General features: G+C 47.4%; 2 protein-coding genes across 5 annotated transcripts in view; one reads left to right on the forward strand and one right to left on the reverse strand.

Moving 5' to 3' along the window:
* The first annotated feature begins 231 nt into the window (after window positions 1-231).
* On the forward strand, window positions 232-15,091 carry Tmem50a (transmembrane protein 50A). The gene is made up of 7 exons (XM_034502758.2): window positions 232-372; window positions 2,522-2,626; window positions 6,180-6,292; window positions 9,003-9,070; window positions 10,717-10,809; window positions 13,505-13,565; window positions 14,665-15,091. The coding sequence occupies exons 2-7, from the start codon at window positions 2,534-2,536 to the stop codon at window positions 14,708-14,710; spliced, it is 474 nt and encodes a 157-aa protein (XP_034358649.1). The 5' UTR covers window positions 232-372; window positions 2,522-2,533; the 3' UTR covers window positions 14,711-15,091.
* Window positions 15,092-16,279: 1,188 nt separating this feature from the next.
* Window positions 16,280-24,637, reverse strand: part of Rhce (Rh blood group CcEe antigens) — a 44,613-nt gene continuing 36,255 nt past the window's right edge. For all 4 annotated transcript variants that reach the window (XM_076933990.1, XM_076933989.1, XM_076933988.1 and 1 more), the window contains 4 exons: window positions 22,072-22,196; window positions 20,114-20,193; window positions 17,868-17,941; window positions 16,280-16,494 (listed from right to left, as the gene is read on the reverse strand). In XM_076933990.1, coding sequence (XP_076790105.1) covers window positions 16,468-16,494; window positions 17,868-17,941; window positions 20,114-20,193; window positions 22,072-22,196 — 306 coding nt within the window. In that variant the 3' untranslated portion in view covers window positions 16,280-16,467. The remainder of the gene's footprint in view (window positions 16,495-17,867; window positions 17,942-20,113; window positions 20,194-22,071; window positions 22,197-24,637) is intronic.

The following is a 24,637-nucleotide window of genomic DNA, read 5'->3' on the forward strand; positions in this document are numbered from 1 at the left end:
TCTACACAATGACAAAAATTTTTAAAAAGTCTAACAACAACAACAAAACCAAATAGTAAAGGTGGGCTGTTGCTCCCTTCCTCAGCCCCATCACAGAAGACAGGCTCAACCCTAGTATTTCTCATAATGACAAGAAGGGACTAGAAAAGGGAGTCCGGGTACCCGCAGACTTGTCGGCCCGGTGGGCGTGGCCCATAAGCTGCACCCTCTGGATCCGCCCTGCGCTCTGAATCCGCATGCGCACTGACTCGGAGGCGGACCGGCATAGCGACATCCGGGAGTCTGATAGCCTGTGGCTGTTTTGTTTTCTTGCAGAACTGGAGTAGACCGAGGCTACCAAACGCGCTGTGACTCCCAACTCTGGACTTGAACGTGAGTGCGGACGGGAGGGCGGAGCAGCGGGCCGGGCTCGAACTCGCGGCTTTGGCCGTGCCCCAGTTCCTGGACGCCGCCCGGGCTGAGATCGCGCGACCTGCGGGGCCGCTTCCTGTGGCGGGGACACTTCCCCAGACCTGCGGAGCTTGGCACGCTCATCCGGGACGGTGAAGCATCGGGGTCAGCCCACGCGTGACCGCGCCCTGTTCCTCCAGTCTGCAGGGCGGGTCTGCCTTTGAACATGTCAAGTAATTGTGCAGCGAAAAATGGACTCGGGTGGGGCCATTGGGTGAACCGACAATTACACATAGTGGGTTGCTTTTCTTTCCAATCATTAGATAAAAAACGAATGTATCTTCAGACCGGAACTCATCACAAAAGTATATTAGTTTTTCCCTTTAGGTTGTTTAGAGGCGGCTATAACTGAAGTCGCGTTCCTTTAGGGAGTCATGTGAGATCTGGTGTGTTCACTGTGAGCGAGTTGTATATAGTTCAGGTTTTCCCATTATCTGTGAAATAAACGATGCGTGATGTTTCTCGGGCTGGGTCTGGAGAGTTGAGCTTGTAGGAGGAGGGTTTTATGTGATTTCAGACAATTTCGGCTGGCCGTGGTAATTTGATAGCACGGTTTTTTGTTGTTGTTGGGTTTTTTGTTTTTTGGGTTTTTTTTTTTTTTTTTTTTTTGGTTTTGGTTTTAGTTTTGGTTTTTAGAGACAGGTTTTCTCTGTGTAGCCCTGGCTGTCCTGGAACTCACTCTGTAGACCAGGCTGGCCTCGAACTCAGAGATCTGCCTACCTCCGCCTCCCAAGTGCTGGGATTAAAGGCGAGCACCACCAGTGCCCAACTGACAGAACGTTCTTTATTTTAAGTGTGAATTAATTTCAGGCCTGCACTCTTTGTGGGGGATGTTGAAATAGCATCAGTAGCAGAGTTAGAGATATTAAATAAAATAAGATGGGGGTGCCCTTTTCATAGTAATGACATCCGAAGGCAGGCTTGGAGAAGGGACAAGTAATGTAGAAGAAATGAAGTAGAGAGAACGGAAACCAGTAGTTGAGCGGTTCCTCTCATAATCTGACATGACAAAACACATATGCAGGAAACACTGTAAATTCCTGAGGGAAATATTTTTCATCCAAGTCTATGCTTTTCACTTAAAACTAAAGTTTATCACGTGCTTATTTAGCAAAATCAAATAGTAACCTTAGTACGGGGCTTAAGCTTTAGACGGAAGCTGTGCAGAGCTAAGCATCTTTGGGCCCACTTAAAGGGCTGCTTAAATCAATGGTGGACTGGCCAGAATAAAATGTGCCGGCTTTGAGGAGCTGGGTACATTTTGTTAACGTTAGGGTAATCACCTCCATATTATATAAATACGCTAAAACCATCCTAGTTTTTTTTTTTTTAAACCATCCTAGTTTTGTTTCCTTGTTTTTTATCATTTTTGTCTTGTCTTTGGTTTTTTTTTCGAGACAGGGTTTCTCTGTGTAGTCCTGGCTGTCCTGGAACTCACTCTGTAGACCAGGCTGGCCTCGAACTCGGAAATCCACCTGCCTCTGCGTCCCAAGTGCTGGGATTAAAGGCGTGCACCACCATGGCCCGGCTGTCTTGTCGTTTTTTAAAATTTTATTTATTTAATGGATGAGTGCTCTGCTGAGTATACACCCGCAGGCCAGGAGAGGGCATCAGATCCCCTTATATCTATAAGCCACCATGTGGTTGCTGGGAATTGAACTCAGGACCTCTGGAAGAACAGCCAATGCTTTTAACTGCTGAGCCATCTCACCTGTCCCTTGTTTTGTCTTTTAAGACAGACTGGCCTGAAACTCACTGTGTAGCTCTGGCTGGCCCTCTGACTGAGCACAGTCCTGCCTCAGCCTGCCAATTGCTAGGATTGCAGGCGGGAGCTGCCACACCAGTCCCAGCTAAAACCATGTTTTAAATTGAAAGTATGTAGGCTCCGTCTCCAGTAGCTCACTCGCCACCAAAGCAGCATCAGAAATTCTGAAGAAGTGAGTAGGGCCGGAATAAAGAGCGTTTGTAACTTGCATTAGATTATCATCCAGCCGTTATTTTGCAGAAGCACATCCGGCTTTGAAACAAAAAAACTGAAGTACCTTATTTAACTGTGATGGTTTTGTTTTAGTGACCTGAAAAGATGTCTGGATTTCTAGAAGGCTCCAGGTGCTCAGAGTGTATGGACTGGGGGGAGAAGCGGAACACGATTGCCTCCATCGCTGCCGGCATTCTAGTAAGTCCTGGTAACACCTTGGCCCTCCGTATGTTGATGCGTGGCTGTATAGACGGTTTAGGTTGTGTGTGATGTCTTCACATGTGTCCTTTTAAAAAAATAATCAATTACCAAACTTACTTTACTCAGTGATGTTTTACTTGTGAGTTTGTTAGTAGTGTTAATAGTTGTCATAATGGAACATTTTGCATACATTTACTTATTGTATGGGTTATGTCTCCTTGACGCCATGAGTACAGAAGTTTTAAAGGGTTGAAGAGGGCCAGGTGTGTCACACACCTTTGATCCCAGCACTCTAGAGGCAAAGGAGGTGGATCTCTGAGTTTGAGGCCAGCCTGGTCTACAGAGTGAGTTCCAGGACAGCCAGGGCAAATAGTGAGGCCCTGTCTTCAAAAAGGGAAGAAAGGGTTAAAGAGACAATCAGGTCTAAACCAGTCAAGATAGATATTCCCATTTCTCAGGTTATCCAGAGTTCACATTCCCCTTAATGTTGTAGGGAGAAGTATTAGGAAGCTCACGGGTCTCCTGTAGGTCTCGGTGGCTTCGAACTCTCGCTCGTATACCCAAGGGCACCTTTGAACTCTTCCTCGTCCTGCCTCTACTTCCCAAGTGCTGGGGTTACAGTGTGTGCCACCTTGAGCTATTAAAAAAAAATGCTCACAGGGGATTTGCAGCATAAAGCTATTTAACATCACACATTCCTCGCGCCGTCGGACACACGGCTTAAGATCTTACCTGCTGCCTGTTCTCCTGTCTTTGTTTTATATTGTTTTATTTTATTTTATGTGCTTTGGTGTGAGGGTGTCAGATCTCTTGGAACTGGAGTTACAGACAGTTGTAAGCTGCCATGTGGGTGCTTGGAATCGAACCTGGGTCCTTTGGAAGAAGCAAACCATGCTCTTAACCACTGAGCCATCTTTCCAGCCCCTGCTGCCTGTTCTAAAGAGAAATACTTTTACTAGACACTGAACCCAGGACTTCACACAGAGTAGGCAAGTTCTCTGTCACTGAACCCCAGCCTGGAAGGAAGAGATTTTAAGTAAATGAATGAAACTAGAAACCCAAGTTTAAAATATATCTTTTCTGTATCTCATCTTTGATTATTATTATCTTTTTAATAATTAGTGTGTCTGTGTGAGGGTGTCAGATCCTGAGTTGTGAGTTGTGTGTGGTTGCTGGAAATTGAACCCGGGTCCTCTGGAGGAGCAGCCAGTATCCTTAACCACTGAGCCATCTCTCCAGCTCCGATTTTTATCATATTTTTAGAAAATTACCATTTTTTTCAAAGACACGACAAAATTTGATACTACCTTAGAAACTCCAATGCTTTGAAAAGCTTTAATTTTAGACTTTGAATAAAATACCTTAAATGCAGGGCTGGAGAGATGGCTCGGGGGTTAGGAACATTTGTTGCTCTTGCAGAGGACCCAAGTTCAGTTCCCAGCACCCACATGGTGTCTCACACCCTCTAATCCAGTTTCCCTGGTTCTGATGTCTTCTCCTGAACTCCACAGACACCAGGCACACACATGATACACAGATAGACACACGTGCAGGCAATAACATAAGAGAAATTTTAAATCTTGAATAAGGATTGGAGAGATGGCTCAGTGGTTAAGAGCACTGACTGCTCTTCCAGAGGTCCTGAGTTCAATTCCCAGTAACAACATGGTGGCTAACAACCATCTGTAATGGGATCCGATGCCCTCGTCTTGTGTGTCTGAAGAGAGTGACAGTGTACTCATATATATAAATATATATTAAAAAAAAAAAAAAACTCTTGAGCATAGTAAAAGGGTGACCCAGGCCACTCCTTGTGCTAGCCAATCAAAGCATCATTGATCTGTCTATAATCTGGTAAAGACAATTTGATGGTTTAAAATAACTGGCTCCTTAGCAGTTACCGTAGGAAAGGGGGCTCCTTTCACAGCCTTGTAAGCTATTGGTCAGGATTTGGTTAATGACTTCTTGTGTGTGTGTGGTGCTGGGGATGGAAGCAAGAGCTGCACACAGAGGCAGTGCTCAACTACCAAGCTACACCCATGGCTCTCAGGAGGTGATGCCAGCCTGTAGATTCCTGCTTGGGTGAGGTTTTTTTTTTTTTTTTTTAACATAGAGTTTTAATATTTCTATCCTATATATTTTCCTTCAATGAATAACCAGAAGAAAATTTAGGTAATATATAATTTTGTGTTCAAATTAAACTTAAAAATTGTATATCAGAGGGGCTGGAGAGATGGCTCAGCAGGTAAGAGTGCTGCTCTTCTTGAGGACCCAGGTTCAATTCCCAGCACCCACATGGCAGCTCATACCTGTCTGTTGTCCTGGCCCGAGCTGTTGCTCCAGTCTAGTCAGGGTCTAGCAAGAGAGAGAGTGGGGATGGAGGGAAGAGACACGAAGAATGGAGACAAGACAGAGGTTCTGATCAAGTCTCTAGTCTCGTTTATTGAGGGGAAATCCGGGGTATGTATTATACGCTTTTGCCATGTGTCTTGTAGGCGTGGATACCACGTGCGCCTTACAGCTGGGGGCACTAAACAACAAAACAAGATATGTGGGAAAAACAAGATATTTATCAGAGTGTGCTCAGCTGTTGTGGGCTGTTGAAAACAAGTCTCTTGTCAGGGTATATGGCTCAAGATGGCTACAAAGATGATAGCCACTTTCTGCTAGGAGTCGGCCCCCAACATCTGTAACTCTAGTTCCAGGGGGTCTGACACTGTCACACTAATGCATATAAAATAAAATTAAGCAAATTTAAAAAAAATCATATCCAAAACCATCAAATGGCCATACTGTAATTATCAAAAGGAGTAAGAATTGCAGACATGTTTTATGATGCCAAGATGTAGTTAAGATTCTTCCTGTGGTAACTGCTCTTACCAGGACCCATGTTACCACACCCCACATCAGCCCCATCAGAGTACTGCAGCAGGGCGTTCCCTCCATCAGCTGGGATTTGAGGTTGACCTTGAACTCAGTGCGGTCACACTTGAGTCCTGTGACCACAGTAGGTGACAGGCGTGAACGGTCCCCCGGGACTCCACTTTCCCCTTCTCTGTGAGGTGTCAGAACTTCTAGATTTGTAAAGTCTGTACCAGCAAGAGCAGGTTTAGGGTACCTAATACGTATTTTTTTAAACATTGATTTATTGTTATGTGCATGGATATTCTGCCTGCCTGTATGACTACACCACGAGCATGCAGATGCCCGCAGAGGAAGGTGTGGGATCCGGCAGGACTGGAGTTACAGATGACTGAGTCAGCATGGAGGTGCTGGGAATTGAACCCAGGTCCTTTGGAAGAGCAGTCAGAGCTCTGAACCACTGAGCCATCTCTCTAGCCTTGTGTACCTGATATTTAATCAGCTGGTGAACCACCTGAGAATCACAAGCATGAAGCTGCGGGAACGGCTTGGCGGAGGGTTGGGGGGGGGGGGCCAGAATTTGGAATTCATTTGAAGGGGTTCCTTGGTTCAAACACCCTGTAGTCATATATGTGCTATTGCTGTTGGGTCTCGCTGACGTTACCCTCTTTTGTCTGTCTGTTTTTAGTTTTTCACAGGATGGTGGATCATCATAGACGCAGCTGTAATGTACCCCAAGATGGAGCAATTCAACCACTCATATCATGCCTGTGGTGTCATAGCAACCATAGCCTTCCTCATGTAAGTGCTGGCGTCACCCCACCTACCTAGAGTGTCACAGACTAAAATGATCTGAGACATAATTTAAAATTCTGGTAGGTAAGAAGGACCCCTGGGCATGGTGATGCTCTTGGAACCTGTAGTCCCAGAGTCCCAGTACCTAGAACAGAGACAGGAAGATGGCTGCAAGTTTCAGGCTAGCCTAGTCTACTTATGAAGTCCCATGCCTGCCAAGGAACTTGATCTTAAGAAATAATACAAAGGGTCTAGAGAGATGGCTCTGGGAGAAGACCTGGGTTTGGTCCCAGCATCCTCATGGTGGCTCATAGCCTTTTATAACTCCAGCTGCAGGGGATCTCATGGCCTCCATGCAGACACCAGGCACTGGTATATACATGCAGGTATAATACCACATGCATATAAATAAGTTCAAAAGAAAGAAACAAGACATAAATCCCAGCCCTTCTGTAGGCTGAGACAGGAGGATTGCTGTGAGTTCAAGGCCAGCAAGAACACTGTCAGGAGGAGAGCTGACAGTTCTGCCTTTCTCTTTCCCTTTCTTCTGCCCACTCCCATAGTATCTCCTCAGCTCTGCTTGCTTCTGTCCTAGCAGAGTTGAAAGATTCCCCTGAGTCCTGGACGCTGTGTGCTTTCCTATAGGATTTTAACGGGGGGTGGGGGGGGGTGATACTTAGTCAGTTCACAGCCCAGCCTCTGCTGTCCGTATGGGACTTGGTGGTGGCTAAATCAGGAGCAGGCCGGAGGTGAATTGGGTGGACGGTGACTAAGCAAGATTCCATTATGGCATTGTTAAGTAACTGCAAATACAGATGAGGAACATGAGACTGATGGGGGTGCAAGAGTCAGAGGGGGAACACCAAAAAAAAAAAAAAAAAAAAAAAAAAAAAAAAGCCGGGCAGTGGAGGCACATGCCTTTAATCCCAGCACTTGGGAGGCAGAGGTAGGTGGATTTCTGAGTTTGAGGCCAGCCTGGTCTACAGAGTGAGTTCCAGGACAGCCAGGGCTACACAGAGAAACCCTGTCTTGAAAAAAAAAAAAGAAAGAAAGGAAGAAAGAAAGAAAGTAAGTCAGAGCGGAGGTGGAGACAGTCCTGGAGCGCTAAGAAAGGCTCACTGAAGCTGTGACTTGTTTTGGCCTTCGAACTGTGCAGTGATAATTCTGTCACTGTTCCTGGCGTTCCTATCCGAAGTCCTCCCCCTTTGATAAGTTGTCATGGATTCTCATCTCTTTGTCTCTTGTGCCCCATTCCAGATCACCTCAGGTTCATCCTCCATGTTGAATGAATTCCAGGGACTTTCCCTTGTTCCTGTACACATATGTTTCCCTAGTTGCAAGTGCTTCCTGTAGGGACCAGTTGTTCTTGAGACAGGCTCTCACTGTGTGACGAGGCTGGCCTGGGATTGGCTATTCTTGCACCTCAGTCTCCCAGTTGTGGGGTTACACGTGTGTCGTCACACAGACCTTTCTTTGGCATGCTGCAGTCCTTTATCTGCTAACGTTTGGCACCATTCTTATGTAAGAAGTCTGAGGGGAAAACATTTCCAGTCCTGGGTCAGTGCTACAGCTTGGGGTGAGTGGTTGAGGGGCCACTGGCCTCCTGAACACCAGGTAAGGGGGGGCTCTACCCTGAGCATCAGTGCCATCAGCAGGCAGAACATCCATTTAGTACTCAGGAGAAAAGCTAGCCCACCACCCTGCTTATGAGTACAAGTAGTTGTTGGGTTTGCTGTAGGCCAGAGGAATTGGCAAATTACAACCACACCCTCCTGTCACCGTCTGGATAATCTTCTTTCCATGGATGTCCGCATACATGAGCTTGCGTGCGTGCGTGCGTGTGTGCGAGCATTCATTCTTGTGGTGCTTGGGGCACAGTCCAAGGCCTTGAACTTGCCAGACTAGCACTCCAGCATAGCCACACCCTCATCTTCATCCCTGAGAGCTTATTGGTGAAGATGTGACAGAGGCTTTCTTGTCCATGGATCTAAAATGCTCTGTGATCTTTAAGAAAGGTTTCAGGTGCCTGGAAGACAGGCTACACGGGAGAAAATTCATCCTTACAGCCATAGACCTCTCACTTCTGCCCCAGAAGCCTTCCATTCCTGGCCCCATGTGTTGCGGCCCGAGCTGCCCCAAGTTTGGGGGCCAAAATGTTGTGGACTGCTCTGTCAGTGTTGGAACCCGCACTGCCAAAAGCCTTGGGGGCTAAACTGTTAGAGCCTGCACTGCCCCCAAGCGGCTCTAGTCCGCAGGTCGGGGTTCAGCAAGAGAGAGAGTGAGGACAGATATGGAGACCAGACAGAGTGTGATTCAATCCCATTTATTCTTCAGTCTCTCTTCCTAGTCCAAATCCCAAGTCTTGAGTTCCTAGTCCCTAGTTCCTGTTCCAAGTTGTTCTCTCTAACCTAATTCCTAGTTCCAAGTTGTACTGAACTCTTGTGTCGGCCTCTTGCCTTTTATATGTCTCACTTCTTTTTTTGTTTTGTTTTGTTTTTTTCGAGACAGGGTTTCTCTGTGTGGTTCCAGGGTATGGCTCACCTGAAGGGACTTCCTTAGCCGACCTGAGTCGTGTGGACCCGTGGCTCAGGGCTCAGGAGGCCTCACTTTGAACTTGGGCAAGCCTAGCTTCTTGAGTTTAATAATGTGATGCTATAGACACCACCTCCTCCTTGGAGGGCGAGCCCCTGATTTCTTGTTTTTCCTCCTCCTGCAGGATTAACGCAGTATCGAATGGACAAGTTCGCGGTGACAGCTACAGCGAGGGCTGTCTGGGCCAGACAGGTAAATGACACTGACTTCTTACTACAGAGCTTTCTTCCCCTGACTGAGACTTCACACGGCAGGGTGCTTGTCGGGCTTCTTGGGTTCCTGCATAGGACAGGGAGATGCTGGATTCCAAGGCATAGATTACAGCAGGCTGTGAGCACAAAACCCACCAGCGTGAGCGTCTGACCTCAGCAGTAATAATAGTCTTAAAGTGTCTGTGGGCTGCTGCAGAGCGCAGGAACTGGTAACGTGCGCAAAGCAGAGCCTCGTCACATTAAACTACCCTAGGCAAGACTGGGATATTTGGTTGTTGTCTTAGGGTTTTACTGCTGTGAGCAGACATCATAACCAAGGCAAACGCTTATAAGGACATTTAATTGGGGCTGGCTCACAGGTTCAGAGGTTCAGTCCATGATCATCAAGGTGGGAGCATGGCAGCATCCAGGCAGGCATGGTGCAGGAGGAGCTGAGAGTTCTCCATCTTCATCTGAAGGCTGCTAGCAGAAGACTGGCTTCCAGGCAGCTAGGATGAGGGTCTTAAAGCCCACGCCCACAGTGACACACCTCCTCCAACAGGGCCACACCTACTAATAGTGCCACTCCCTGGGCTGAGCTTATACAAACTGTCACAATTGTATTAGCATTTTTTGTTTGATTTTTTTTTTTTTTTTAAATGTGTGTGGATGCGCTGCTCGCAGGAGTTGTGCACCACATGTGTGCCTGGTGTCTGCAGTGGTCAGAAGAGGGTAGCAGATCCTCATGTGGGGGCTCCAGAAGAGCAGCCAGTGCTCTTAATTGCTGAGCCATCACTCCTGCCTTCTGGCTATTTAAGAAAGTTTAAGGGATAGCATTCCTGGCCTCAGACTTGCACAACAAGCACGGTTACCCACCGAAGTATCTCACTGGCCCAATCTTTATCTGAGACGGGATCCCAGATAACCCAGGCTAACTTCAAACATAGCCAAGGATGGCCCTGAATTGGAATCAATTCTTCTGCTTCAACTCCTGGAGTGTGTCACCAAGCCTAGCCCATTGTTTTTTATGTGTTTATTTTTGTGTGTGTACATGTGTCACATATGTGAGTATACATGTGTGGGGGGTTATGAGTGTGGACACACACATGCTATGGTATGCTATGGTGCCTGGATGGAGAACAGAGGACAGCTTACTGCAGTTTGGTTTCTCTTGCTACTTTTGGGCCCCGGGGAGGGAGGGGTGGGGTCCTCACCAACCCCTTTGTTTTATTTTGAGGCACCAACCCCTTTGTTTTATTTTGAGGCCGGATCTTATGTAACACAGGCCAGCCTTGAACTTCAGACCTTCCTACCTCTACCCCCAATTGTCCGGATCACAGGCCTGGACACACATTCAGCTCAGACTTTCTTTTTTTTTTTTTTTTTTTTTTTGTTTGTTTGTTTTGTTTTGTTTTGTTTTTGTTTTTGTTTTTCGAGACAGAGAAACTCTATATAGCCCTGGCTGTCCTGGAACTCACTCTGTAGACCAGGCTGGCCTCCAACTCAGAAATCCACCTGCCTCTGCCTCCCAGGTGCTGGGATTAAAGGCCTGCACCACCACTGCCCAGCCAGCTCAGACTTTCATTGGCACAGTGAAGTCAATAGGTCTGTCTGTGGAGTAGCTGTGGTAACATTGTATCTTTTCAGGAGCTCGCATCTGGCTCTTCATCGGCTTCATGTTGGCTTTCGGGTCCCTGATTGCATCCATGTGGATTCTCTTTGGAGGTTATGTTGCTAAGGGTAAGGATACATTTTACTTTCATCTCACACTAGGATTTTACATCCAAACTGGCTGTTTTAGGATGAATCTTTTACACAGCACGCATGCACACAGGCAGGCACGCAGGCACACACACAGGCACCCACGCACGCACGCACACACGCACACGCTAGCTACTGCCGTGTATTTTATTACCTAGAGACTTCTTTTATCAGTAGATAGCTTTGTGTGGTTTTCCTCCAACCCAGCTATGGGGTACGGCTCCGCACCTTGCTCTTGACTGGAGAGGAGAATCTTCATTGCTCACACATTTGGCTCTGTGACCTGAGCCAAACAAGTGAGGATTTGTCTTGGCTCAGCCCAGACTTGTAGTTCAGGGGCAGCTGCCCCACATCTCTGGCGTTAATGGGAGCAGAAGGGAAGGATGGCCATCAGAGCTTGTCACCAGCAGCCCCACCCCCACCCACAAGGAGGGCCTGCTCACCCAGTCCCAACACTGCCACTGGTCTCAAAGTTTGAGTCTGCCGTTGAATTAGCTCATCGGTTAGGTCAGCGCACTAGTGATCTGTCATCGGGTGTATGCTTGGTTACTCTGCAGCCAAGTTGTCAGGGCTGTCACACATGCAGCATATGTGCAGAGCTCTGACATCCCAGATATTTTTTTGTTTGTTTGTTTGTTTTTCGAGACAGGGTTTCTCTGTGTAGTCCTGGCTGTCCTGGAACTCACTCTGTAGATCAGGCTGGCCTCAAACTCAGAAATCCACCTGCCTCTGCCTCCCAAGTGCTGGGAGTCAAGGCCAGCCAGGTCTATAGAGTGAGTTCAAGGAAAGCCAAAACCACATAGAGAGACCCTGTCTTTAATAACCTTAAAAAGGGGGCTGGTGAGCTGGCTCAGCGGTTAAGAGCACTGAATGCTTTTCCAGAGGTCATGAGTTCAAATCCCAGCAACCACATGGTGGCTTACAACCATCTGTAATGAGATCTGATGCCCTTTTATGGGGTGTCTGAAGACAGCTACAGTGTACTTACATATAATAAATAAAAATTTAAAAAAATAACCTTAAAAAAAAAAAAGAAAAGGAAGAAAGAAGACAGAAAAAAGGAGTCCACTACATTTGGGAGCAAGCACCCTCCCACTGAGGGTTCGTTTTGGTTTTTTGAAACAGGGTTTCTCTGTGTAGCTTTGGTTGTCCTGGAACTCACCAGGCTGGCCTCCAACTCACAGAGATCCGCCTGCCTCTGCTTCCAGAGTGCTGGGATTAAAGGCGTTCGTCACCACATCCTAGCTGGGGGTTTGTTTTTATTTTGGTGTCACAACTCCTGTGTAGCCCTGGCCTCAAACTCCCCATCAATTTTCTTGCCTCTCTCAGAGTCCCAAATTCTGGGATTACAGACATTCACCACTACACCCAGGATAAATTGTTGCCATGTAACCTAGGGTGGCCGGGAATTAGAGATTCCCCTTCTCTACCTCCTGAGTGCTGAGGTTACATGGGTTTGCCACATTGTCCCGGTTTGGTCCTCATTTATTCAGTTACGACTCCTTGGTAATAGAGTGTTACCTGTTTGTACCAAGCAGTAGTTAACAATTGCATGTACTCTGTAAGACCAGTTTAAAGACCAGAGCCGGAAAGGGTCTGTGTCCCTGGCTAAAATTCCAATTTGAGGGAGCCTAGAAAACTAGGAAACATGTTTAATATTCCAGATAAAATATACCATAGCTATCACAGAACTAAAACAAGGCACTGGTACTTGGCAAAGCCTGGACTGGCTTAGTCTGGGTTGGTTGGTTGGTTGGTTGGCTGGCTTTGTTACTGTTGTCATGAGGCTAGGTCTCATTCTGTAGACCAGGCTAACTTCACAGAGATCCACCTGCCTCTGCCTAAGTGCTGGGACTAAAGAGTGAGCCACTATGCATGGAGGTGGTAATGTTTGTTAATGTGAGGTAGTAGAGTCCTCGACAAAACCTCAGGCTATTTTGAGAAGAGAAAAAGTCATCTAAGCCGCTGGGCTCTGCGTTGTCGGTTAGCAAGTGCTCCTGACAGCCTGGTCAGAGAGGCGACAAGGAGGCCCCAGCTCTGTGCTCAGAGCCCCTGCTTGGACTGCAGTGTTAGGCCAGTCACTACTGCCTTCAGCCAAGGCCTGTGTCTGTCCTGTGTCTGTCCACGTCACAGCTACCTCTTAGCATCTCCACGGCTGTCACCCCTTCAGCCCACCAGTCCCTGCTCTCCTGAAAGCACTTCCTAGCATGTTTCCTGCCTCTCCCTTTGCTTTCAGTAGGGTCCCTTACATCAGTCATCTCCAGTCCCATTCCTGACCTGCCTGCCAGGCTCTCCAGGACTCTCTCACCTCCCGGGGCCTTTGTCCTCAGTTCTTCTTGTGTCTGCCTCTCCTGGGGTCTTCCTGGCCTCTGGGTCTAATGTCTCAGTTGTTCGAGCAGCAGACGGCTCTGCTCCCTGAGGTCCCCAGCACCTTCTACACTGTTCCTCCAGGTATACCTTGCATTGCCTCCAGAAGTAGCATTTCCTGAACAAAGGGAGCTGTCACTCACTCAGCCAGTGCTGTCTGCCATGTGTCATCACATCATTTAACTTACCCATCAGCACTGCCAGAACGGTCAGTTAGGGTAGGCAAGGAAGCTAGTGTCTGCTGCTCTACCTGGACCTAACTGTTTGGAGATCTTAAACCTTTAAATATTACAATTGTTTTTTACAGAAAAGACCGTAGTGTATCCTGGAATTGCTGTATTTTTCCAGAATGCATTCATCTTTTTTGGGTAAGTTCTAATTTTCATTCTTTTTGTTTTTGTTTGTTTGTTTTGTTTTTGTTTTTTCAAGACAGGGTTTCTCTGTGTAATCCTGGCTGTCCCAGAACTCACTCTATAGACCAGGCTGGCCTCGAACTCAGAAATCCACCTGCCTCTGCCTCCCAAGTGCTGGGATTAAAGGCGTGCGCCACCACTGCCGGGCTACAAAGCCCATTTCAAATATCACCATCCTTTGGATTTTTTTTTTTTTTTTTTTTAGTTTTTTAGTATTACTGAATTCATGTGTGGCTGAGTGTGCACATGTACACACGTGCTGCTGCACAGAGGAATCGGAGGCCAACCGTTGGTTCACTCTTTCCTCGGATGTCAGGGTTCCCAGCAAATGCTGCACCTGTCGAGCCATCGCCCTGCTCCTGTCTGAATCATTTCAAACGAATCAGAAACTGACAGCAGGCATGTGATTTGTGCTTGGAGCCTCAGCATCATCGGATGGCAGAGGCAGACGGATTGCCCTAAGGCCCAGGGTAGCCTGGTTCATATCGTACGCACCTTGCCAGCCCAGGCTACGCAGTTAGACCCCTCATCTCATGAAAACAAAAAATTGAACTCATTTAAGGAGAATGAACTTGTGGTTGGGACCTCCTTGGTGTTTGGTCTGTGTGCCCACCACTGGGCAAGAATGTGACAGGGGTTATCGGATTCGAGCAGTTTAAAGACAGACACTATACTATGTCTTACTTGTCTGTATGGGCCTTGCATGCCAAGACAACCCATAAGGTGCGTAGATAGGGGCAGAGTTGCAGCTGGGCACTAGCATGCCTACCCCCAGGCCTTGGGTTCCACCACACACACATACACAGGCCTCGGGTTCTACCCCACACACACCCCTAGGTATTGGGTTCCAGCCCCTACTCACCCCCAGGTCTGGGGACGGTGACAGCAAATAGCAGTCGAACATTCTGAACAATTCGTGTCTCTAGGACAGTGAGTGTGTATAGATCTCGGGTGCTTTTTCTGCAGCTGTGTGTGTTTCTCTGTTACATGCTTCCTACTGTTCTAGAAGTTTCCCAGCCCAACAGTCATGTTGTCCTTCTTGCTCTGTCCACAGAGGGCTGGTTTTCAAGTTTGGCCGTACGGAGGACTTGTGGCAGTGAAGACCCCGCTTCTGCAGTACAGACACCCTGCGTGGGATTTCTTTCCCTGCTCTCCCGGTCTTTTGTAATACTGTTTTCTAGACTTATTTCTGAGTATAATCTCAGCTTAAAATTGTATAATGCTAGAATCATGAGAACTCCTATGTGAACTGCAACAGCCCAGTGTGGCGTGAGCCCCATCAGCTTCTACCACAGGAAAGGAAAACACTGATGTGAGTCACTTTGTCAGCTTCTATCATGGTCTAAAGAGTTGGTTATGAAGTCCTTGGTGTGAGGATTCGCTCTGGGGTCCAAAGTGTTTACTAACGCAGCCTCTTCTGTGTCCACTGTGGAATAATGTGTAAACATTTTCTTGTTATTAAAAACTATTTGGCGGTCAGAGTTCTTTCTCATTATACTTTGTATTTGGTTTATGTCATTCTCCTGGAAAATCTACATCTTCCTTTTCATGTAAATGGCCTGAGATAACCTGGGACCACAGGACACAGCTCTCTTGACCAGAAAACCATTCAAAACCTGCAAGTGAAGAGCTTCCAGTTTCCTTGTTCCCGATGAGAATACCTGTCCTGCCCAGGCTAGTGAGTAAGTGAAAGATGGCACTTTAGAGTCGGGAGTGACAGGTGCCATCCTGGCAATATAATGGTGGACTTGCTAGGCGTGCCCAGGCCAAACAGTGGAGCTGAACACGGTTAGTGGCCCAAACTTTTTGCTTACATATTTAAAAACAGAGTAGTGCAGAACTGAAAGGTTCAGATGTAGATCCTTCAATGGTTGGAGACTGCCAGGAGAACTGAGGACCCAGGATGCAGCCGGCGTAGATTACTGACCTGGTCCCCAGCTCCTCAGGTGATGGAGATGTTCCTTCCAGAGAAAGTGAGAGCGTAGAACATGCTAGAGAAGCCCAGGCTACTGCCAGCCTCCCATCCCGTCTGTGGGCATCGTGAGGGAGAACACGTGACCAGCTGTGGCACAGACCGTTCACACTTGCCATGCGTGGGAAGACGAAAGGGCACAGACTCGGCAGCCAGTGTGTTAAGTGACAATTTCTAGGACTTAGAAGTCTGGCTCCAGTGATAATCTGATAATGGCTTAAATTCTGTTGCTTCCTTTCACCTCTGAACAGATAACCTAAATTTGGCAGACCACAGGGTCTGTTAGCACCACACAGACCAGCTGCTGGGGACTCTGACAGTCTGTCCTCCACTGAGGGGAGCTCTTATGCCACCCCCAGGTCCCCACCTCACACACTACTACAAACTCTTCAGGACACAAAAGGACTGTTTTGCTGGTGTTCCCCCATGACATCACAAATCACACAGAGGGTGGAACTTGGCAGGGGTCTTGGGTGACTCCACCACTTAGAACTTAAGAGCGTGCTCCCTCACTCCCCAGCCAGCCCCGCTCTCTCCCCACAGCTCAATCTGAGGAAGGCTGAGGACCTCATAAAACCACCGGATCCAAAGCCTGCTGCAGTGACCAGAGGTGAGGGTTCTTAACTTCCCTGTAGCCAGGATTTAGCCACCTGGGCAGCGGCTTTAGTAAGTGTGAGAAGACGGAAACTGTTGTAGATAGAATTGGACCAGAACTTTAATGAGGTGTCTTCAGCCAAAAGTACTGACAGTATCTGTCATGAAAGCAAACATATTATTTAAACTTGGACGACCACTTGGAAGCCTTTCTTGTAACACAGGATGCAGACAAATGGAGCGCAAAGAAAGGGTGTCTCCTCGCTCAGCGTTGTTCTCAGATGGTTTTGCTTAGAATCCAACAGCCAAGTGAGGAAACTGTGAAGGCAAAATGTGTTTGTTTTAATATTTTACTTGATTGGTTTTTGGGGTTTTTTTTTTTTCAAGACAAGAGTTTCTCTACGTAACTCCACTTGTCCTGGGACTCACTCTGTAGACTAGGCTGGGATTAAAGGCAAGTGACACCACACCTGGTGGTCACTTTCAAAATCTTAAATTAGGAGAGATCTTACCTGTATATTTCTCTTTGTGTTTTTAAATTATTTTTACTTTTTGTTTTGTTTATCAAGATAGGGTTTCTCTGTGTAGCCCTGGCTGTCCTGGAACTCACTCTGTAGACCAGGCTGGCCTCGAACTCAGAAATCCACCTGCCTCTGCCTCCCAAGTGCTGGGACTAAAGGTGTGTGTACAATCACACCCAGCTTTAATTATTTTTAAATAAAATTTTTTTTGTGTGCATGGAGGATTTGTTTGCATGTATGTCTTGCACCGTGCACATGCACGGCTCCTGCCATGGCTATCAGAGGCGTCCAGTCCCAAGAACCAGAGTTTAAAATGGTTGTGAGCTGCCATGCAGGTTCTAGGTATCAAAACCAGGTCCTCTGGGAGAACACCAGGACTCTGGACCATTGGGCCATCCTTCCATCCTGTACTTGTTTTCCCATGTGTATACTCCTGTGTGCATGCTTGTCCGTGTGTGTACTACGTGTGTGCAGTGTCAGAAGAGGCCAGAGGTGACCCCAAAACCCTTGGAGCTGAAGTTACAGGATGTGGGTGGCAGGAACCAGTAATCGCTGGTAACACTGAAGACAGAGGCTCCATAAGAGAAGCAAATACTCTTAACTACTCTCCAACCCCCAGCACTATCCCCAAATCTGCCACTCTCTGGTACAGGCATGGGCCAGCACGCCCAGCTTCATGGATGATGGATTCCCATGGATTATTTATTTGAATACTTCCAGTGGCAGGGACTCACTACGTCCATAAGCAATAGCTCATTCTATTTGGTGTTTTCTACATGGTGCTTATGATACTGAAGGAGTCACGGCAGCCCCTTGTCTCTGGGTTTATGTGACTGGGAGCACTGGCAGCCCCTGGTCTGTTTTCCTACATTACAGTGACAAGAAATAGGTATGATGGCCACATGGTACCATCTGGGTCTGGAGACAATTCTCCAGCAGATGCCTGCCACACATTTGGAGCTAAACACACTTATTTGTGTCCCTCTGTGTCCTTGATTGGCTCTGCCATTTTGGCCAAGTGACTTAGTCTCCAATGGAACTCCATTTCCTTACCTTTAAATTTGGGGCACCTGAAGAAGGTGCCCGAGTGTACACACACACACACACACACACACACACACACACACACACACACTAAAATCTATCATGTTAATAGCTTAAAAATCTTACCTCCCAGAAAGTCTGATCATCAAAGTACTTGGCTGCATGGGGGGCCCTCCACACGTTGACACTTAGGAGACAACCTTAAACAAACAATTAAATGTTAAAATATAGAGAACTTATTTATTATCTCAAGATGTCTGAAAGAACCTGGGCGGTGGTGGTGCACATCTTTAATCCCAGCACTTGGTAGGCAGAGGCAGGGTGAGTTCAAGGCCAACCTGGTCTACAGAGTGAGTTTCAGGACAGCCAAGGCTAGCTATACATAGAGAAACCACATCTTGAAAAAAAACAAAAATAATAGATCACTGAGAGATCACTGGAATGTTCTACATAAATGACAATATCTCAACAGAAATATGCCCTCCCTGTAATTTTGAGACAGATAAACTGAAGTTCACTGGGTTCTGGTAGCTTTGTTCATTCTATAGACTTTGGTAAGGAACCAAGAAGGCAAGATTTTTTTTCCAAAGAACCAATGAGGCCACACCCAGCAGTATGCCACGGGCTTGGATCTGACAACCTTCCTCAAGGTAAATTAGAAGGGCCCTGGCAAGTTGGATGTGGTGCACACCTGCAACCCAGCACTCAGGAGGCAGAGGCAGGAGGATCACCAGTCATATTGAAACTCAGAAGGGAAGAGAAGGAGGGAGAGAGGGAGGGAGGAAATTGGAAGCTGAGGAGGAAGAGAAATGATGGATACACTTCAAAAACAAGAGCTACCATGGAGAGCGACACCCTTGCCACAGAGATCAACAGAGAACAGTTGGTTGGACCCCTGGATCTGGATTTAAAACCAGTTGTGAGCACTACATAAGTGCTGGGAACCAAACCGGGTCCTCTGCAAGAGGCACTGGTATTCTCAACTGCTGAGCCATCTCTCCAGCCCTCCAGGTCCTTAATCACCGATTCCCTGATGTCAAGAGTGAACAGCGGAAGGGAAGCTAACTGGTCTTCTCCACTCTCAAAGCACCAATCACTTTTCTGCTTGTGCTCTTTTGACACCAGCAAAACATAAAGCTCTCCAGAAAGCCAGGTATGGTGACATTTGGAATCTCAACATTCAAGCATGCCGAGGCAGGAGGTTAGAAAGTTCAAGACCAGCCTGGGATACTGAGTGAGGTACTGTCTCAGAAAAACAAAGAAAAGCAGGGAGAGAAGGGAGGAGGGACTTTCTGTGCTGAATTGAATGCTTTGTGGGCACTTGCTGACTAGAGTGTCAACTCTGGGGGGCTGGAGAATTGGTTCTGTCCCCTGTTGTCCAAAGTAACTGGTTCCTAGTAGAACCTAGATGTGCATCTGTTGAGTGACATGGTATAAGGAAGCCATTGGGGAGTGAAAGGCAGGCCTGAAGGTTTCCCTGGGCTTCTGTGCAAAGCTGGGTACAGTTACTCCCCCCGGGCTCAAGGATGCCATTTGCTACACTTAGAACTCCAAGGAGGTCCTTGCCTTCTCTGGCCTGGTTGGCAGCAGATGACCTCTGGAGGCCTTTCTAGTTCTGAAATTAAGTGATCCTTGGATTTTGTGTTGTGTCTTTTGTAGTGGGAGGTAGTGGTGACAAGGTCTCACTGTATAGCTCTGGCTTGCCTGAAATTCACTTTGTAGACCAGGCTGTCCTTGAACTCATAGAGATCTGCCTGCCTCTGCCTTCTGAGTGAATGCCCACTATGTGTTGATTCTTTGATTCTTATAATTTTTAATAAATATTTATTTTATGTATATAAGTACACTGTAGCTGTTTTCAGACACAGCAGAAGAGGGCATCAGATCCCATTACAGATGGTTGTGAGCCACCATGTGGTTGCTGGGAATTGAACTCAGGACCTCTGGGAGAGCAGTCAGCGCTCTTAACCACTGAGCCATCTCTCCAGCCTTGATTCTTTTGATTTTTAAAATCAGCATCTGAGGGGCTGAAGGGATGGCTCAACAGTTTAGAGTACTTGCTCTTCCAAAGGACACAGGTTCAACTCCCAGCACTGCCATGTTGTCTCACAACTATTTGTAGCCCCTGTTTCAGAGATCTGTCTTCCTCTTCTGGCCTCCACAGGCAGCAGACTACAAGCGTTACACAGATATACATGCAAGCAAAACACACATACAAATAAAATAAAATTTAAAAGATAATAACTTTTTAAAACCATCATTTGAGCAATTTACTTTGCTAAGCCACTACTGAGGGTGAATTCCGAAGGGGCCAGGCCTGAGCATGTGTACCAGGGCACCCTCTAGTGGTTGCATTCTGGTACTGCACTAACCTGTGAGGAGTCCAGTCACCATTCCCATGGCCACAGCGAAGCTGAGAGCCCCAATGTTAGCGACCGTCTGGCCGATAATCCTAGAATGGACAAAGCAGAGAAGCCACTCAGGTATCTGGCTGCAGGCATCGGGGACAAACATGACAGATGGCATTAAACGTTGCCAAGAAGAGCTGTAAAGAAACCAAGTGGCCTTCCCGGAACTGGCACCTCACTACCATGTTCCTGTAGAGCTCTGCAGATGTAGTTGAGACAGGAAAACAGGTCCCACAGTCCTCTTTGGCACATTAAAAATTCCCAGGCTCTGAGGATCAGCCGGAGCCTGATTGCCGGTGGGTTCAGGACTGCTGCTCACGCTTCAGCGTATTTACTAGTCAGAGGCGTTCATTGATCAGCCCTGCTTTTTTTTTTTTTTTTTTTTTTTTTTTTTGGTTTCTCCTCATATCTTATTTAGTCCAGGCTGGCCTCAAACATGCTATGTGGTAGACTCTTCCTCTATCAGGCAGAGAATGACTTTGAATCCCTGATCCTCCTGCCCCCACCTTCCAAGTTCTGGGATTGCAGACATATGCCACAACACCCAGTTTGTGTGGTGCGAAAGGCTGGAAAGCACTCTCTGGTCTAAGCCACACCCCTGCCCCTAATCAAGCCTCTTTGGGAACTTCTCTTTCTCAGTCCATCACTCCACAGGCAGGTAGGAATACAAGGAAAGAGAAGAAAGATCTCGGGGTCTACTGCGAACGATCCTTGCCTGCGCACTTCAGCTTACAAGAAAACTGCATTCCTTGCTTAGCCCCCTCTCTGAACTCCATGACAAATACAAGAACTTGGAAACACTGGGTGTGATTTTTCAATCCCTCTACCTGCAAAGTCTTTACAACCACCCACAGGGATGGCTTCATGGTCACTTTCTTTTGCTTCTTTGTGTTGGTTGGGTTTTGGGTTTTCTTTTTTTTTTTTTTTTTTTTAACTTATTTATTTTACATATATGAGTGCTTTGTCTGCATGTACACCTGCACACCAGAAGAGGGCACCAGATCACATAATAGATGGTTGTGAGCCACCATGTGGTTGCTGGGAATTGAACTCACGACCTCTGTAGGAGCACACAGTGCTCTTAACCGCTGAGCCATCTCCCCAGCCCGGGTTTTGGGTTTTCGAGACAGGGTTTTTTCTCTGTGTAGCCCTGGTTGTCCTGGAACTAGCTCTGTAGATCAAGCTGGCCTTGAACTCATGGAGATCCTCCTGCCTCTAGCCTGCTCTATTTGTGGGGCCTCTAAACTTGTGTACCTGGGCCCAAAGCCTAAGCTGCTCCTTTCTGAAATGTGCACAGGAGAACTGGAAGCTCCACTGCCCAGCGGTTAGGAACATTCCTGAAGCTGGGCATGAGTGAGGTCCAGGCCAATCTGAGCTACAGCGTAAGACTCTGTTTAGATTTTAAAAAGAAGAAAAAGCCGGGTGGTGGTGGTACACACCTTTAATCTTAGCACTTGGGAAGCAGAGGCAAGTGGATCTCTGAATTCAAGACCAGCCTGGTCTACAGAAGGAGTCCCAAGGCAGTCAGAACTACACAGAAAAAACAACTTGAAAAACAGAAAGGCCTGGCGGTGGTGGCGCACACCTTTAATCCCAGCACTTGGGAGGCAGAGGCAGGTGGATTTCTGAGTTCGAGGCCAGCCTGGTCTACAGAGTGAGTTCCAGGACAGCCAGGGCTACACAGAGAAACCCTGTCTCAAAAAACAAAACAAAACAAAAAAAAAAAAACAAAACAAAACAAAACAAAAAAAACAAAAAAAAAAAACAAAAGAAAAGAAAAAAAAAAAAGAAAAGAAAAACAGAAGAAAAAAAAAAAAAACCACCACCACCACCAACAACAACAAACAAAAGGTTCTCTGGATAAATTGGTACATTTTCTCCCAAGTTGGATGAAGGTTAAGAGAAGATGCCAAGCAACCCACCCGAGTTCCGAGTTCGGGGACTCTGTTATCTGAAGGCAGTAGTAGGTGAGTCCTCCGAGCAGACCTGGCAAACCGAAGGTGTAGTGGATCCCAGTGGGGTTCTGCAGCATGTGGTTCCAACACGCCTGGGTCCAAAATAGCATTATAAGTAGACATATAAGTAAGACCCACAGTCCCTCCCAACTCTTCCAGTCCTTGACATCAGGGGCACCAAAGGGAGTGGACACAGAGTCTTACCTAAACGTGCCCTAAAGGTATATTCACATCTCCCCAGGAAACTTTAAAATGCTCAGAAGAGGGGCCTGAAGAGATGACTCAGCAGTTGGGTGGCCCTTCTAGAGAAGGTCCTTCTAAACCTCAGCTCCCAGCACTCACGTAGTGGCACTCTCTCTGGATTCAGTGTTCTACACGTGGTGCACAAACATACTGAACCGGCTGGTTCTGTGTGTCAACTTGACATAAGCTGGAGCTATCACAGAGAAAGGAGCCTCCCTTGAGGAAATGCCTCCATGAGATCCAGCTGTATGGCATTTTGTCAATTAGTGATCAAGGGTGGGAGGGCCCACTGTGGATGGTACCATCCCTGGGCTGGCAGTTCTGGGTTCTATAAGAAAGCAGGCTGAGCAAGCCAGGGGAAGCAAGCCAGTGAGCAGCACCCCCCATGGCTTCTGCATCAGCTCCTGCCTCCAGGTTTCTACCCTGCTTGAGTTCCAGTCCTGACTTCCTTTGGTGATGAACAGCAATGTGGAAGTGTAAGCTGAATAAACCCTTTCCTCCCCAACTTGCTTCTTGGTTATGATGTTTGCAGGAATAGAAACCCTGACTAAGACACATACATACAGGCAAGACACTCATACACATAAAAATAAATGAAATCCTTATTTTAAAATGCTGAGAAAGGCTGAGGATGTATATCATTGGGAGAATGCTTGCCAACAAGATGCAAGAGCCTGGGTTCCATCCACAAGCATGAACAGGCATGCGTGTGTGCATGCGCCCGCGCGCACTCGCACACGCGCGCGCGCACACACACACACACACACACACACACGTGCATACACACACACACACACACACACACACGTGCATACACACACAGAGGATTTAATGGCTGTGGCTATGGGATGAGAACTGGGATTCTGCTATTCTGACAAACTCCCAGGTGATGCTGTCACAGTTGGAATATGACATGGCCCCCACAGACTTATGGGGTTGAATATCTGCCCCCTTCCCCCTGTTCTAGGAAATTGTAGGACCTTTAAGGGGGAGACATCTGGGAGAAGTAAGTTCCCAGAAGTTGGGTCTTACGGGTTACAAGCCTCAACTTCATGGTCCACTGAGATGTGAACAAGTAGCTGTACACACTCCTACCGCCAGAGAGCTGCTGGCAACTGCGCTGTCCCCACCATGGTGGACGATATTCCTGCAAACCACAAGCCCAAGTAAAAAATTCCCCCCCTTCTTGGTGGTACTCAGTGACAGAGCCAAGGAAAACAGCCAACACAGTTAGATGCCAGTTCTGACTGTCTCGTGATCCATTCTGAGTAGAAGGTCTGACACAGATGCCATTCATCTTTGAGACTGACAAGTCTATGTTGGGGCCGGGAGAGCGATACTGTAGAAGGCTAAGCAGTAGTCCTGGCTTTTAGTTTCCACAGCTCAGCAGCATGCCAACCGAGAATGTCTCTAGTTCTTGCCAAATGTCTCCCATAAGTGCTATCCACAAGATAACAGGAGACAAGATGTCAAGATGACAGCATCTGTCCACATGGCAGTCTGTCCCACAGCCCCCCCCCCCCCATTTTTACCCTCAACAGGTCTGAGGAGACACAGGAAATCTCCTCAGGTTCCTTATCTGCTTTCCTGTCCCCTCTGTCTCTAGAGGGAACATCCAGACCCCTGGTTATTCCAGGAGAGATCCCAGTACTTCCAAGTTCTTGAGGTGTTTGGTCTAACCCAAACCTGCTGTGATCATACCTGTTTCTCGGCTGGGCCACACTCTTCTCATCGAGCATTTGAAAGCACTGCCCCTTCATGGAATGCCTTTCCCCCTTTGCCTGGCTCAACCCACTTTCTGTCCACTGCTCATCCAAGGCCACCTCCCATCTGGGAGTGTTGGCTTTTACTCTGACCTGTCCTAGGCTAGCTTAGGTGCTCTTCTGGTGCTCATCAGTGTGTTGTGTCTATCTGGGGTAGAAGAAGAATTAAAGTGTGTGTGGTGAAGGACTGACTGAATGAACAAGCAAATGACTCATCTTCAAAGTGATAGAACCACCCAGACCTGGGTCAAGGGAGCTGAGGCACCAGGACATCAAGGGACTGGTGCTGGCTAGTTTAATGTTGACTTGACACAAGCTAGAGTCGATTTGGAGGAGAACCCTCAGCTGAGACGATGCTTGTGGGGTATTTTCTTGATTGATGACTGATGTGGGAGGCCAGACTCACTGTGGTTGGTGCCACCTCTACGTGGTCCTGGGTTCTATAAGAACAAAGGCTGAGCAAGCCATGGGAAGCAAGCCAGTGAGCAGGGCTCAGTCTACATACCAGATCCTGCCTCACATTCCTG

The sequence above is a fragment of the Arvicanthis niloticus genome, chromosome 5 (assembly GCF_011762505.2).
Source record: "Arvicanthis niloticus isolate mArvNil1 chromosome 5, mArvNil1.pat.X, whole genome shotgun sequence".
Classification (NCBI taxonomy): Eukaryota; Metazoa; Chordata; class Mammalia; order Rodentia; family Muridae; genus Arvicanthis; species Arvicanthis niloticus.